Below are 16,795 nucleotides of genomic sequence, written 5' to 3'. Positions count from 1 at the left end.
ATTGGGATGAAGGACGCATGAGCGGGCCTAGCCCGACTGTCCGAGCAGCCGAGCCCGAGACGTACTACCCGATCGGAATCGGAACACTAGCCGAGCTGCCGACCCCGAGAGACGTGCGTCAGCAGAGTGCTACGTCAGAACCCTAGCCGGGCTCATCGTGAGCCCGAGTCGGAGCAACAAAGTCGGAAAGCTGTCCGATCTCTCAGCCACAGCCCGAGACGGTACCCGATGACCAGCTCGTTGTCAACGATGTTCACTCAGGACGTCGCTTTCGTTGTTCCCAAAATTTGACGTTCGTTTCCGCCCGTGCTGCCCGATGCGGGCTAGAGTTCAGACTCGGTCTAGCGCACGCACACAGGCGGCCACCACAGTCTGCCTTAGGGATGTAAATGGTACGGATAATTTCCGCTCCGAATCCGCACCCGTATCCGTTTTTGAGGATATGGTATGCATTTTTAGAAATCCGCCGGATATGGATACGGATGCGGATAGCGATCAAACGGATATCCGACGGATACGGTAGAGGATATGGTATTGATACTATCCGACGGATACGGATTATCCGCCATTTTTTGCGGATTATCCGAGGTCCACAAAGAGGATAATCCGAAAAAACTAGCCCAATCCTGAATATTTAGATAATATAGTTAGTTCATCGGCTAAAATATATATTCTATTAGCACGCAATTTGCTTTGTTGTACGAACAAGTGTGTACATTTAGCTGTAGTCTATAATTACAAACATATTTTACATAAAAAAACATACTTCTGTTTTTTTATATGTATATTTTCTTAATAATCCGCATCCGATCCGAGTCCGGTCCGAATCCGCTCCATATCCGTAATCCGATATAATCCGCATCCGAATCCGCATCCGACCATTATCCGCTCCGATCCGAATCCGTTACAAAAATATGGTAAAGGATACGGTAAAAGCAATATCCGATCCGATCCGATCCGTTTACATCCCTAGTCTGCCTCCCGTTCAGAGAGAGCGATTTTTTAATATTTTTATAAAAAATAATTATAAGTAATACGTGATTTCAAAATTTTCCGAATCTAGGACTGTCGGCCAACCAGATGCTGATCGGCAGGCTGGTCGCGACCAGCCGTGAGGCCTGGCAGCGTGAAGCAAAGGTTGAAGCATATATACATAAAAAGCAACGATGAAGCAAAACTTGTTTGGGAAATCCACTTTGGTTCATAAGAGCATATGAATCCGTTGTGTGAAAATACATTTTGAAGTGTTAAGAAATTTCGAAATAAAATTTTGCATGTATATCTAAACATTTTATGCTCGTACACAAGTTTCCAAAAAAAATTCGTTTTTTCTATGTCTCCGGTAAAAAAGACAAATTTTGATGCTACAACACGACTACGTACATGACATTTTTTTTTGTCTTTTTTGTACATGCCACATAAAATGTTGTTTTTTCACGAAAACTTGTGTACGAACATAAAGTATCATGACGTACACAATAAATTTTATGTCGGAATTTTTTAATATTTTTAAAATTGTTTTTTAATTGTTTTGTATAATGGGTGCAAATGCTCCTATGAGCCAAAACACCTCCTCCTGTTTGTTTGTACTAAACTAGTACCCTGGTGGGCAGGCCGCTGATCGGGTCCAAGTTTTAAATTTTTTACAACTCACGTATTATTTGTAAAAATATTGAAAAAATTGTATTATTAAAAAAAACCTCAGAGAGAGCTAGACTACCGCCGATGTTTTTTTAATGTTTTGAAGAATCTAATATTTGGCGAAACCCCACGCGAAATTATTTCAAAATTTGACCCTTTCTAGGGCATCGCCAGGACGAGGGGGGTCTGATTCATGTACGTACGTATATTTTAGTCTTAGGTTTTCGAGGTTTCTCTATCAGCTCACGCCGGGGCAGATATTGATGGTGGTTTTAGGAACAATGGTCTCCTAGTCCATGTCTTATATCGCCTGAGGTGTTGCGGATGTCGACGAGAGGCTTTTGTGGAGTCCAAACTATTGGAGTGGCTTCGATCTGACGTTGCGTCATGGCGTGGCGGCATGGATGAGCTGTTCTTGGAGTGCGTCGGTCTTGACTGTTGCGTTCTTACGAAAGATGGTGGGGGGTCTGGCCTCTGAAGGGCGAGGTGGCGCTGCCCTCGGATCCGGCACTGAAGGCTCGAAGGGATCCTTCGACCGATGTTTCGCATCGAGTTAGATCTCGTCTTACAGGGCCGGTGGCTATCATGGCTCAATAACACCTTATGGATATGGGTTTCTTGGAGTCAGAGAATGTACAATAGCTGGTGCTCTTCTTCTTCATCGACGGTGAAGGACGTGTGTGCTTGGTAGTTGCGGCGATGGCAGTTTGCAATAATACAACCGTTTGTAACCTCCTTCTGTTATGTTTCTTGTATACGTACCAACTTTGTATTCTTATGTTTATAAATATAAGTAATGTACGTCTACGGGCGTACATCATCAAAAGAAATTACCCTTTGTTCAACCTCAATTAATATAGAGCCGAAATAGTACAGGTCAGCGTCAAGCATCTTCGGTGCCGAAGCAAAGCCGTCGTCACAAGGTATGGCGCCCAAGGTAGGTCGCGCTATTGCACTTAGCGCCGAATCCCTTAAAATATCTCGTGTCAAATTTATTTGGTGCCGATCAAATTTCCCTGGCGCCGACTTGCACAATCTTAGCTCCATCCTCGTTGGCGCCGAACTCTACGGTCTGATTACAAAATAATTTTATTGTAAGTGAGATGAAGCATTGGTTTTGCCAAAAGGTTAGATTGGTCAAAAATAAAACCTAGAGAGTGAAACTGTAGATTCTTCCAGCGCCGGAAGCAGGAACTCAACCAGGCCACTGAGCTGTTCCGAGAGCCCAGCGCTCATTGCATCAAGTGATCAAGGCATGGGCTCTCTTATATGCGGCTGTTAGTGGGCCGTGGTGGGTGGAAATGGAACGCGTCGGGCCGTGCCTTAGGACGTGATGAGGACAAATAAGCCCATCTGCTGTGGCGCTAACAAAGAGCCGACAGGTGAAGAGAATAAAATGGTCTGCAACTCTGCATCACTTTCAGGCTTTCCGCAATTCCATCTGGAGATTGCAATCGAATTTTATCTCTACCTTTTTTTAGGCTCCTCTCGTTCACTCGTCCATTTTTATCCATGGCAAAGTAGATACCGTATGGTTTCTTTTTCTGAAAGCAGATTCCTACGAGTTACAGGATGTTAGGATGGACAGGTGCCACAGTTGCTTTCCTGCAAAATTCCAGTTAAAGAAAACCTGTCAGGGTCAATTACCCACCGAAGAACCGAAAATCACGGCATATGCGTGCTCGATTTTATTTAGGTTTAAATAGTTTTAATCAGCTACAAGATCACAATGGGGTGGTGGCGCAGTTGGCTAGCGCGTAGGTCTCATAGCTAAAGCGAGTGATCCTGAGGTCGAGAGTTCGAGCCTCTCTCACCCCAATCTTTTTTCTTTTTGAAGTTCCCGTCCCCTGATGGACCTCCCTGGTTGTTATTTGTTGATCTACCGCCGAGTTGTAGGCATCCAAGACACACACCCACATGGTCCATGGAGGATGCTAATCTGCACTCGCAATTTCTTATTTGCTCAACCTCCAAAACATTCCCGCATAGACAGACAGACATACGAACGCAGACACCGCAATATTAAAGCGCCGTCGCCGTCGTGCCCCGCCGGTGGGAACTGGCAGCGGCATCTTCCCTCCCGGAGTCGTCAATCCACGTCGCCGGAGGGCTGACCCCAGCCTCATCAAGCGCATGGGGCACATGCCCGACGGCGACCATCCAACAGCAGCGCACACCATGAAGCATGATCGCGGTTCTGGGCGTGTATGCGTACGCGCCCACATACCTTAACACCTAGCCCGCACGAGCGACGAGCGTGCGGGAGCAAACTGAATGATACTTACCACTTGACGGCGGCGAGTTTGTTGGTGAGGTTTCGGCGTCAAAGAGACAGGGACAATGATATGATCTAACGATCCTACAGTCGTACCCCTACTGGCCAGCCATGAATCCTACATGGTTACATTACTTGATTGATTGGTTCTGCTAGCTAACCAGTTGCAGTTAACTAGTTTGGGGGTAGAGGAGATGGATCATCTGCCGATGAGTGGTAGTAGTAGCAGTAGTATAATCCGGCAGGGCATGATTAGCCGGTGGGGAATGATCCGGCGGTGCCTGTCTGCATCCCGGTGTTCTGAGCTGGATGGAGATCGCGATAAGGCCAGGTGGACGGGGACGATGATTTCTCGATAATCAGGATACACTGCTCCCCGATCAGATGCCAACCATGCAAGGTGCGGTGAAGATGTGTGGTCGGGCACTTTTTTTTCGTTTCATGGGTCTGCGAGAAGACCTGAGATCGATGGCCTAATTTGTTCCTGTGCTGCACCGCAAAGTAGGGGAGATGGGACAGCGGATAGATACGATATATAAAAGCAATGATTCTGTATTTCGAGCGTATTGTGGTGCTTGCTAATCGTGGCAAAAGAGAAAGGGCTATTCTTGTAGAGTGGTGCTACCCTAGCTTAGCTTTGCACGTTGCATCAAGGTCGATCGTAGGTTGGTACTAGGGTCGACTGAAGCGACACGAGACTGTCCCACGTTTTCTCTTCGAGCACTCCACTTTCTTTTTTTACAGAATTATAGAATCTCCAGCCGCGTCCCCCAACCTTTAGGGAACGCCGGCCAAAAAAATGTCCCAGTCGCGTACCCTAAAGGCCACTTCGATCCGAACGTGCCCCAATTTTTTATTTATTTTACCACTTGGGTTATTCTTTCCACGAGCAATGCATCTCTACCATTATATGGGACTGAAAAAGAACACATACATAGTGTCAAGAATAAGGTGCTGCTAGATTTTTTTTTGTCTGAAGTCAAACTTAAAATAATAGCAACATATATGAGGTAAGATTGTCATATTATGAACTTCGTTTTCAGATGGATCTAAATTTGGTGTCATAAATGGGATAGAGATTTGGTGCTCCTGGGCTGCTCCTGCTATTTTAGAAAAAAAATAAAAATCATATTTATGTGTTTCAAAAAAATTAGAGAAAAATCATGGTATAGCCAATGAATTGTCCCATAAACGTGTAAAATTTTAATTTCAAATATAAAAAATTCTGGGCTACACAAAAATAACAAACGAGTGGGTCTGGGTGTGCATATTTCAATCTCCAAATTTTAACAGATTTTGTCTTTTTTGTGTAGTCTACAATATAAAAAATTTCATATTAAAATTTTACACGCTTGTAGGTTACGTCATTTATTACGTCTAAATTTATTTTCATTTTTTTTTGAAACAAATATGTATGATTTTCTAAAAAATTTAAACAGCAGAAGCACTGGTGCCCATGAGTCAAAGACACTTTTCGGACATAAATGATGCTACTTTACTCTATATATTTTTTAAAAAAATTAGTAATCTTGACTTAGAACAAGAGGTTTTTATTTTAAACAGGGGACAATCCTGAAGGACTGAGAGCTTCATTCCAATTTCAGCGGTGGCATTCCATTTTACATATATATGTGACCTTAGAAGAATGAGAAACCACAAACAAGCGCTTGCAAATTGCACATAAGACCTTGAGAAGTAAACTTAAAAAGCGATTAGGTCTAGCTACTTCTCCCCCGCGGTTGAGCTCGGCGCAGCCAACCTCAATGTCATCGAGGACGAAACCACTTGGTGCGGAGAGGCGAGAGCCAACTACGACATAGCTAGAGGGCTGCAAGGGTAGCATGAAAGCCTGGAGGTTGAAGAAGTCCATCATGCGTCGGCCGGAATGCGCCGACACATACGCCCGAAGTGGGAGGGGTTGCCTTTCTACTCTGTAGAACGACGACGGGGTCGTCCCCGTGATGAATCTCCAAAGAGAAACTCAACATCTTCCCTATCACAGATCCGGCCACCGGCAATCGCAATGATGGACACGACGAGGGAGTATTATTGTTTTTATGTACAACTGTTTTTGGTGTATGCACATGATAGCTGATAGGCTAAGGGCATCTCCAGCGGCGCGACGCAAACAGACCCTGAGGGACCGTTTGCGTCCGCCCGGCAAAAATACATATGGCACCACCTCTAGCGGCGCGATGCATAGTGATCGGGTCGTCCGCGGCGACACAAACGTGTCCCAAATATGCGCCAGGTTTGCGTCTCTGCGGACGCTGCGGTCGTTCGCCCGGTCCTCGCACGGGCCGCCTGGCAGGGGCACCACTGCTTCGTCTTCCGCGGTATTACTTACGGGCGACGCGCTGCAGCCTTTTCAGGACCGCGTTAATGACGCGTCTCGGCTTCCGCGAGCGTGCGTAGCTGGGCGGCGTTGCAGTGGCAGGAGATGGCGTCCCAGCCTCTTAAAGGCAGATGTCGGCGCCCATTTCCCTGATCACACCATTACCAGAGCCCACACTATCCGCCCGACCGACGTCATGGGGAAGAAATGCTGGCCATTCCGCAAGACCAAGAACGATCACTAGGCTAGCGGCTCGCGGTCCGGCAAGAAGCCACGGGTCAGGCGGTACGTCCGTGTCGAGCTTGCGCGCCGGCTTTCAGAGGAAAACTGGTCGGTACCATGGCGGGACGCAAACCTGCCTGGAGGGGGCTGGTACCTCAACTCGAGGCGCGTGTCGATCCCCCCCCCCCCCCCGTGCCGCGTGAGGGCCGAGAGCGGCGGGACGAGGTGCGTCACCGCCGAGCGATCTTGCCGCCGGATCTCCGGGAAAATCAGGCGTACGCGCTCAACTTCTACAACTCGATCTCTTTTGGGACGTGGGAGTTCGACGTACCACCTTTCATGCCCGACGCCGAAGTTCATCGACCTTGTCAGCGACGATGATCAGTAAGCAGTGCCTACTTTTACCACGCCTTTATGGCATTTTTAATTTTTTATTAATGTAAATTAACGTTATGAATGGAAAAAAATTATGCGCCGTGTCGGTTATGCCACCCTCGACGCAAACCGACGCGCGGATGATTTCGACCATTTGGATCGACGTTTGGACCGGAGATGGCCTAATGACCGTCCATCATACACGCCACTTTTTTTGACCGCTACTCCGGCAGCGTGCCCAAATTCCAAAGCGAACTCTGCCGCGGGCACAGTACGGCCGCTACGTGCTCCTGTCCCTCTCGTCAGCATCGTCGCACGGTGCTGGCTTAAACTAATGGAGCTTCCTTTCTTTTCCTTTTGATGATGACAGAAGCCACTAATCGAGCTTCCTAATCACGCGTACGGTGGTGTCGGTCCGTGCCCTGCGTCTCCTCGAGTTTACTTCTTTCCCGGAAACCCGACGCACGCACGCACAAGCGACGCACCGACGCCCAAAATCCAGTGCGCGCGCTTCGATCTCATCATCAGTTTCAGCTTCCTCCTCGAATATTGCCATTGCCCTAGCGGTGCGAGCTGACCGATCCTCCGAATGCTTCCTGAATTAGGCTGGCGCGTAGCGTGGTCAGTATTGGGAGTTGGACGGTTCAAGTGTCGCGTCTCGCCAGAAAGGCATACGCAATACTAGCATTGTATATCTTCCGAGAGAAAAAGTTGGAATACATAAAGTAAGAGGAAGCCCCAGTTCGAGTCGTCAAGACTATGCAAAAGCAGTCTGTACCTTGCATGATTTTTTTTCTGCTGAAATAGCAATATAAATTCTCCAAGCAACAGGGACCATACTCAACTTTTTTACATTGGTAGCAAGAAGAAAAGGAGAAACACCGAATAAATAAGGGAAAATGATTGTGATCCCCTTGGGGATCAGCCTCCTAGTGCGTGGCCGTCGGATGGCCTCCATCACACGGCCCCGCTTGGTTTTTTCCCATCCACCTCCAACTTCTTTTCCAACGCGACGTGGCCCCTTTCTTCAAGCTCTCGTCTCTCTCGCAACGCACTTCCAAGCCGACAAGCACATGGTAACGTCGCCTCCTTCTCGCTCGGCCGCGGCTACTTTTGGCCTTGTGTAGCTCCAATGAGGTGGGTATCTGGTTTCATCTTCATGCTCTACAACTCCATTGATCTCGATTTGATCATCACCGCCTCTCACGCACATCCCTATCCCCGCATGACTAAGCCCCGTCGAAGACGATGGACTACTATCTCGCCGGAGATGCCAACCGACGTTCACCCGCTACATGCTTGCCACCAAGTTCCCTCCGCTTGATACCACCACCACCCAACGCCCTCCACCAAGCAATGGCCCTGGCCCAGACGGGAGTCCGCTGCCGAGAACCACCGGCCCCAACCCAAAGAAGCCGCATGGGCAAGGCATGCAACCACGGTCCCACCGCTTCACTAGGTCCATCCACCGCTGCCCACGACCAAGACGAGTCAAACACCACAACCGGAGATGCTGTAAATGATGGCCAGATTTGCCAACAATGGTGGTCGAGACTGCTACCAAGAGTGTTGGGCGGTGCTACCAAATGAATAGCGCTTGTGCTACCAGTGGAAATAGTGTGTGGCTACCATCGGTTAATGCAAGTGTTGCAATGAGCTAGTGTCAATGTTGCAAGGACATGAGATCTCGTAAAATATGATGTGATGCTACAACCGTACAAAACTTTTGCGACAATTTGTAAGTTGTTTTGCAACTTTAGTATATAAGTTTCGCTACGAGGTCTATGTCGATGTAATCTGACAAGGTTTGCTACAATAGCACAACATTTTCTGCTACGAAGTCTCCAGCGAGCTCCATGACAATGGGTCATCTCTTTTTTGTTTTTACTCAACCACATTTTCGTTCAGAGCGAAAACAAATCTTTGTACTACAATGAAGAAAACCGAGATTTGAGACAAAACTGAATACAGAAAGCCGATCCGACGGCTAGAATGGTTTGATCTAACGGCTGGGACCCAAGGGCTGTGGGAAGCTTTCAGCCTGGGATTCTGAGCTGTGTCCATGAATAAGTGGAGAATAAAAACAAGGGTAGCATTTACGCGGCTTTATTTTCTTCCCCACACGCAGTCACACTCCCCCAAAAAAACAGCCACCGCTTTCCGACGATTAAATACAAAAAAAAAATACACACTGTACTAGCTGGGTGGTTAGCGAAAGTGATACCGCAGCCGCAAGCTCGAGCAAAGCTTGGCTGGCGCGGTGATCATGACGGGAATGTGATTATTATTAAACTCTTGATTAACCCGTCGGATTAACCTTGTCTTTCACTTCACCTTCTTCCCCGATAAAAACAGCAAGCTGGAAAGGCGAATGCCGATGCGAGGAAGATGCCCCCACAAGAGACACTGATCAAAACCTTCGCCTTTTTCCCCGTCTTGGTGTTTTTTCCCCTCTGTAGCGAGTGAAATTCCACTGTCCCACCACCCCTGGCTGGCCACCTCCCCCCTCCACTCCTCCATGTTCTTCCTCTGCTACTAGGTGCAGACAGGGAGAGCTGCTCCTCTGCCATAACCGCCCACGCAAGAAGAGAACCTCACTCACCCACCGCATCTCGCTCCGATTTCGCGGCATCCCGAGCTGGTGGTAGGACGCGCCGAGCAGCAGCTGCGGCGGCGGCAGGGAGTCAACAATGCTGGGCGCCAAGAGCAAGTAAGTGATCCTGTGACGCTCTCTGCGTTCTGCCGTGATTCTTGATCCAAGGGAGTTTTTTTTTGTAACTGCTGGGTGGGCATGGGCACGGAGGCCAGTGTTCTTGGCACCATGTTTGGTTGCTTTCTTGGACTGCAGATCTGGTTTGGATCTTGGTAGTTCGCGGATGTAGCCAGGAATTTCTTGATCTAACGGTGATTCTTCGTTTTTCTGTCTCGCAGATCTGGCCTGGCCGAGGCCAAGGGCGGCAGCAAGGCGAGCGGCAAGCCGGCGGAGGCCAAGAGCAACGGCAAGGGCACGCCACCGACACCCAAGGGCGACACGCCGCCCACGCCCAAGAACGAGCGGCCCAGGAAGCCGGCCGTCCCCAAGGCGAATGCCGCCCACGGCACGCCGCCCAGCGCGCCGCGCACAGCCGACAAGTCTCCCAGGTCCGCCGACCGAAAGTCGCCCAAGACCGCCGCCACCCGGATCGCCGCCACCACCCCTCCTCCAGAGGTACGAGAATTTACACCGTTCCTCTATTTGTCGTTCTAAAAAAATTGTGCTGTAGTGGAATCTTAGCTGGTTTAGTGGCTTGCAGAAGCAAGGGAAGGCCGCCAAGCCGTCTCCGGAGCCGCAGCAGGCCGCGAAGCCGTCGCAGGAGCTGCAGGCGCAGCTTGACGCGGTGCAGGAGGCGCTCAAGCAGGCCATGGCGCAGCTGGTGGAGAAGGAGGAGGAGAAGGGCAAAGTTCTCGACGAACTCGAGCGTGCCAAGAAGGTGGCCGACGAGGCCGACGCCAAGCTCAAGGAGGCGCTGGACGCGAAGAGCAGGACCCTGGAGGTCGAGAAGGTGCCGGACATCGAGCTGGAGCAGGCGAGCGATGATCCTGCGCACGGCGGTGAGGAGGATGAGCTGCGGACGAAGCTCAAGAGCATGCAGAGCCAGCAGGAGGCTGACGCCGCTGCGCTGCATTCGACGGTGGAGCAGCTGGAGAAGGCGAGGTATGAGCTGGCAGACGCGATCGACGCCAAGAACTGGGCGCTCAGCCAGGCGGACGACGCCATGAGGGCGTCCGAGGTGAATGCTCAGAAAATCGAGCTCCTCAACGCGGAGGTGGGGCGTCTGAAAGGGCTGCTTGATTCCGAGGTGGAGAGCAAGTCAAGGGAAGCTGCTGACCAAATTGGGAAGCTTGAGGCAGAGAATTCCACGTTAAAGCTTGAGTTGGAGAAGGCAAAGCTGGCTGAGAAGAGGGTGGTTGAATTGGAGGGTGTGGTTGAGCAACTTAGAGCTGATGTTGCTAAGGCCGAGAAGGCGAGCGCAAGGTCAGACGAGTTAACTGAGAAATGGAAGAAGAAGGTGCAGCTGCTGGACTTCCAGTTGGAGGAAGCAAACCAGGCTATCATTCTCAAGGGCAAGTCTTTGGATTCAGTGGTGGAAGAACTAGATGAAACTAGCACTTTGCTTAAAACTAAAGAATGTGAAGCTGCTGCACTTCATGACAACGTCAGATCCTTGGAGGGTGAGGTGACTAGGCTCAAGGGAGATATTGACCTGACAAGTGAACGTCTTGATGCCGCAGAGAAAGAAGCGGCAGGCTTAAGTGCGGAGGTTGAAGGGCTAACGTTGAAGCTACAGGCCGTAGAAAAGGAGAAAATAGAGGCGCTGCACAACGACGAGCTTGCAAGTTCAGAAATTGCGGCCTTGACTGAGCAAAAGAACGAGCTAGCCAAGGAGCTAGAAGCAAGCAAAGATGAAGTCGAGAAGGTCAAGAAGGCAATGGAAGGTCTAGCCTCTGCCTTGCACGAAATGTCTGCTGAATCGAGAGATGCGCAGGAGAAATACCTCATCAAACAAGAAGAGATTGAGCGTGCTCGGGCACAGGTAGAGGAACTCAACATGAGTCTGCAGAACGCCAAGGAGAGCTATGAGGTGATGCTTGATGAAGTAAACTACGAGAAAGTTTGCCTCAAGAAGTCTGTTGAAAGATTGGAGGCTGAAGCTAAGAGTGTGTCTGAGGAATGGCAGCCCAAAGAACAAAGTTTTATCAACTCTATTAAGAAGTCGGAAGAAGAGGTCGCCGCTATCAAAGTTCAAATGGACAAGTACTTGGCCGTAGTGAGCGAGAAAGAAGCTGAAAATGCTGAGCTGGTGGAGAAGATGAACCATCTTGAGGCACAGCTACTGGAAGCAAACAAAACTAGCGAGGAAGCCAAGGCCGAGGCCCTCCAACTGAAAGACAAACTTTTAGACAAAGAAAATGAATTGCAAAACATACAACAGGAGAATGAGGACTTGCAGGCAAGGGAATCCGCTGCTTCTGAGAAGATAAAGGAGCTCTCTTCTCTACTGCCGAATGGAGCGACAAATGGCGGTAACAAGGAAGAAGATAATGACAATGGAGGCGGCGTGGATGACGAACCAGTCGTGGTGGTTGCCAAGATGTGGGAGAACAGCAAGGTCACCGACTACGACTCGACCAAGGAGAAGGAGAATGACGGTGAATCGGAAGTTGATCTGGAGTCCAACAAGGGAGACACTACCGTCGACAGCAATGGGTTGCAGTCAGGGAAGACAACCAATGGCAGCACATCACCAACCAAACAGCAGCAGCAAAAGAAGAAGAAATTTAAATTTGGTGGTTTACTGAAGAAAAAGAGCTCAAATTAGCATAAGATGATCTTATGTTACGTGACATCTCTTTTCTTTGTTGTATGCTATGTGACATCTCCTTTCTTTGACTAGCCATCTAGTTTCCGAGTCTTGCATCTTCGTCATGGTAAAGCAAGTGTTGGATGTTTCAGAGAATACAGAAGGCCGATTGTATTTACAGCCATGCGTTTGTTTCTTACAATTTGTGTAAGTTCAGTGATAATTCATATTGTAGCTATTGTATTTATTCATATATGCCCTGGTAATGCTGTTGTATATGAAACATATAGTTTACAAATCAGATCTTCGTTAGTAAACGAATTTCTTTGACCTGAGATGAACTGAAGGAGCATTATGGTGCTCCATGTTCTTAGAAAGTAATAGTGGCAATTGGATAAAAGCTGGTGTAGGCTGGAGAAGGACCAACACATGTGGCAGGCAGTTGTAGGGTTCCTGATTGGGCTGTTGCTCATGAAATAATGGGTTTGCTCCAGCTAATCTGTTCTGCTCCAGATTTGCCTCAACCACCTGAACTAAAAGGCCACAAGGGGGCTGCACTATGCATGCATTTTATATCATACATGTGAGTCACAACTCACAAAGATGTACATAGAATGACAGAGTGCTGGCCATACATAGAGTAATACTATATAGGTCCTATGATGGAGTGATGAACTTTGCATGACATAATGAACCAACAAATTTATTGGCTCCAGATCAGTGGTACCTTGGGCTAGTCTGTCTCTGAATGATGAACACTCAATAGACAAAGTCCCTACTGTTCCAGGTCAACACAGACGCACCAAATTAACAGGCAACATGTGCTGTTTTAGGAAATCTGGGGATGTGTTTTTGGTTCACTTAATCTGGACCAAAGGAGAGAATCTGGCAGTAATGTGGAGTGTATGTGCAGCACCAAAACATCAGGCCTACTGTATATACAACAACATCTTTCACTGCACCACCGCCAAGTCAGTTGGATTTGCACCAGTACATGCCAAATACTTTAGTTGAGACGCAATTCGGCAATGCTAGTGGCGCAAGACTGCAAGTCTGAACCTGGAGAGGCGTCTGCTGCTCATCCTGTTCTCTTGCATATGGGCTTGAGATGAGATGGCTGAAAAGAGGAGCCAAGGGGGCCATACCATTATCAGTCCGCACTGAGACCATGTTGAGCTCTGACATCTCTGTGATGTGTACAGAACAGCAGGGCGCTCAACATTCCTACATGGCATGTCCCTGACTGGCACCGACCGGCCGTTGCAGTGTACCTGCATTACCTTTGTAACAACAGGAGCTCACGACAGTGGTGGTGTGTGAGAACTGTGAAACGTCTCCACCGGAAGGTGAATAAGGAGAGAAAAAACTGCAAGTGAGGACAAGTGTACTACTAAGTGTACTGAAGAACTGTAGTAGTACTTGCTGAAGTAATGATCGCTTGTACACAGCCTGCTAGTGAATATATGAAGGTACAGTAGCTCCACCCCAACAAAGTTAATGATGTATTTCTTGGTGTGAAAGGAGAGTGGGGAACCTATCTCGGGTTCAATCTAAAATTGTAAACCTATCTAAGAACAAGTACAGAATTATTGCACACTACTACTACTGCATTAGGGTATCTTTCAGAAGGAGAACTCCCCAGGTAAATATTTGCCAAACTTGCCGGATAAGAAGCTCCTGTACTTCCCCTTCAGTTCCGCCACTGCAATCAAGCAACATGCAATTTAATGCCAGAAACGAGTACAATATATGGTTGGTGTTGACAATATGCTGGTGACATAACTAGTTTACCTCTAGTATCTTCAGGTTTGTTCATGTGTGGAATATTGTTAGATTGCGCCAGCGCGATTAATTTCATGAAGTCCTTGCCTGTAGTTAATATCGTCTGAATTGTCCTCCATTCCAGAAAACCAAACTGAATAATAAATGAAGGGATGATAAATCTTAATTACCATCAATTTGCTTTCCAGAGCTCTTGGCATTGATCAGATAAGTTGGTGTACTATGTTGTTTCAACTGCAAGGGTAGAACCTCAACTTTCTGAGCTTTGACATTCATACTAGGCCAACAGTAGAGTGGTACAATAAACTAGTTAAAAGCTAGAAAGGAAAAGCAAGGAAACTACGCAACTTACATGCAAAAATAAGGAATTTGCGACGGCAAGCGGGTCAAAAGGAGAGGGGGCTGTGTTGTAAGCTGGGACAAATTTACCATCCTGGTATCCTGCTAAGAAATGGTAAGCTGCCTGACCTGGAGAGAGCTTTGACAATACTGGTAGGGCATCAGTGCTGAAAGTAAAGAAGAGAGTAGCAGCCTGTTAGCAAACACATTTAAAACAAGTGTGGAAGTAATAGTTGGCAGTAGTCTCATTACTTCTCATTTTAACCATCCATAGAACACAGTGCTAAATGCTGCTAACATGCTACTAAACAACTCTGTTTAGTACTTTGTAAAATTTAATTTAGAACAGAAAATGATAATATGTAGCCATGAAACACTTGCTCCCATTACCTATCAGATGACACAACAATCACTGTAGTTGGTTTGGTAAACAAAGTTGGTGCTCTTGAATTCCTTGGGAAAAGTACACTAGATTGTTTAGACGAGATAATAGCACCGGTATCAGTGGACAAAAGAGCAGCCTGAATTTCTGAGCAGGACTTGATGACCTCCACTGGAGCAAACAACAGTATAGCAGAACCGCCAGAATACATAAGCCTGATACACATAGGATGGAAGATACATAAGATAGTCGTGGAAATACCAAGCAGACTTACTCAAACAAATGCCAAGCAAACTTTACCAGCCAGGGACGGGGAGGCCTCCCCTTGCAGATGATATAGGGACAGCCAAAGCAGTAAGAGCATCTTTTAGCATACTGGAATCAGAAAATGCTTTACCGCATAGGATAAGTGATGATCGTTCTATGTCTGCTGCCGCAACACCATTAGCATACTGTGTCCCAGAACCAAGAGCATTCCTGACGTTGGTACTGTGAACCAACAAAAAAGAAGATAGATTAACAGTCTTATATTGTGACCAAATACAGGTAACCCGCTGGGCTCTTGCCGGTAACTTGAATGCATGCGCAAGTTAAATCATATGTGGAAGAACCAAAAGGATAAATTACCTTATGGAACTGGCAACATATATTGTCAAAGGGCATGTGTCGTGGGAAACCGCACGATCCGCTACTTTCTGAAGGACATTGGACAGAGACATGATAGCAGAGGGGTTATCACTAATAACACGAACCTTCACATCAAATTCTGCTGCTGCAGATGAACCAATGGCCCCATCTTGGACATAAAGACTTGAGATAGATGAAAGGTGAAAGGTCACCTAATCAAGCAAACAGCCAATCAAAACATGCAGACTTAGGAGCTCAACTTGAAAGTAGTAAATTACAATTCTGCCTGCTCACAAAATGAGGCTAATGGTAGGTCTGAATTTTTCATCAGTTCATAAACTTGCGTGATACCATGCCGTGAAGAGTAAAAATATATAAATGCAAAACCTACCTGTTTCAGCAGTTTTGCAAATTGAGACCCTGAAACACCAAGGAACCCACCGATGACATTTCCTTTAACATGAAGTGGAATGCCAGACAAACGCTCTACATGCACCAGAAACATGCACCAAGTTATACATCTACTATGTAGCATCAGCTGTATACACACACACACCATATCTAAATGTCATGAATTAGCATGTACCTGCATAAGTAGTACCACTTTTTTGAAGCTCTGCTGGCTCCAAGTTATAGAAGACCTTATCTTTTACCACGACACCTCTCGCAGCAATTGCCCAATTAAGACCATATGAAACTTCTTGGTCTTCTCTGTGCAATACAGAAGAGTAGGTAAAATATGTGCAAACAAATTTCTAATGATTGATCCAATCCAAATGAGCAGACTAGCTGAACTTGGTAGTACATTAAAGTAGGAGCCAGCAAGTTGTTAACCCATGGTATGATCTTGGACAACATAACTTCATACTTTTGGTCACCGTGATTATAAATGAGAACCTCCTATCATAACTAGGGAGTAGCTTGGATAAAAGGAGTGTGTTATACTGGTATGGCCACACTTACCTCGGCAAGGCAATAGTTTCTCACTGCTCTGATGGTAAGCACACTGGAACTGCACATTTCAGAGGTCAAAATATCACCACATTGATCACCAAAGCAACACTGACACTTCACAGTCGTAACCATAAAACAAATCGTAATGTTTTGGTACACCACTACAATACACGCTTTGCTCAGAAGCCTCACCGAAATTCTTCATCACTCGAGACTGTTAACCTTCGATCACCCAACGTCATACAGGCACTAGCTATTACGAAATTGGATATCTTCTACACTACAGGCAAACTCATCAAGTTGGGATCACACCCAAACCTGACGAAACAAAAGTACCAACAACACTACCTGAACTCAAAACACAGGCTAACAGGAACACAGTCTGAGGGTCTAAAAAGTAGACAGAAACAGTACAGCTATTACAATAGAGAATCATCCATGGAGCAAACGAACTCTCGTCACTATCGCATCGCCAAGTCTCCGTATCACAGGTCCCCTGCCATGTCGACAACTGAATATTT

General features: G+C 47.2%; 2 protein-coding genes and 1 non-coding gene across 3 annotated transcripts; 2 read left to right on the top strand and 1 right to left on the bottom strand.

Annotated features, from left to right (window-relative positions):
• The first annotated feature begins 3,372 nt into the window (after positions 1–3,372).
• Positions 3,373–3,459, top strand: TRNAM-CAU. Its single transcript is given in 2 exon segments — positions 3,373–3,410; positions 3,424–3,459. It is a non-coding gene; the product is annotated as a tRNA-Met (tRNA).
• A 5,813-nt stretch (positions 3,460–9,272) lies between these two features.
• Positions 9,273–12,525, top strand: LOC124673674 (WEB family protein At5g16730, chloroplastic-like). The gene is made up of 3 exons (XM_047209708.1): positions 9,273–9,558; positions 9,780–10,056; positions 10,142–12,525. Exons 1-3 carry the CDS (start codon positions 9,539–9,541, stop codon positions 12,206–12,208), a joined length of 2,364 nt encoding a protein of 787 aa, XP_047065664.1. The 5' UTR covers positions 9,273–9,538; the 3' UTR covers positions 12,209–12,525.
• A 991-nt stretch (positions 12,526–13,516) lies between these two features.
• Positions 13,517–16,777, bottom strand: LOC124671414. The gene is made up of 12 exons (XM_047207786.1): positions 16,764–16,777; positions 16,646–16,664; positions 16,284–16,332; positions 15,907–16,026; positions 15,712–15,806; positions 15,321–15,532; positions 14,994–15,182; positions 14,702–14,908; positions 14,325–14,478; positions 14,143–14,206; positions 13,982–14,059; positions 13,517–13,892 (listed from the first exon to the last, which is right to left on the bottom strand). Exons 1-12 carry the CDS (start codon positions 16,775–16,777, stop codon positions 13,813–13,815), a joined length of 1,281 nt encoding a protein of 426 aa, XP_047063742.1. The 3' UTR covers positions 13,517–13,812.
• Between the last annotated feature and the right edge of the window lie 18 nt (positions 16,778–16,795).

The sequence above is a fragment of the Lolium rigidum genome, chromosome 7 (assembly GCF_022539505.1).
Source record: "Lolium rigidum isolate FL_2022 chromosome 7, APGP_CSIRO_Lrig_0.1, whole genome shotgun sequence".
NCBI classification, from domain to species: Eukaryota; Viridiplantae; Streptophyta; class Magnoliopsida; order Poales; family Poaceae; genus Lolium; species Lolium rigidum.
Note: the sequence above shows the minus strand (reverse complement) of the source record. Positions and strands in the feature narration are given on the sequence as shown.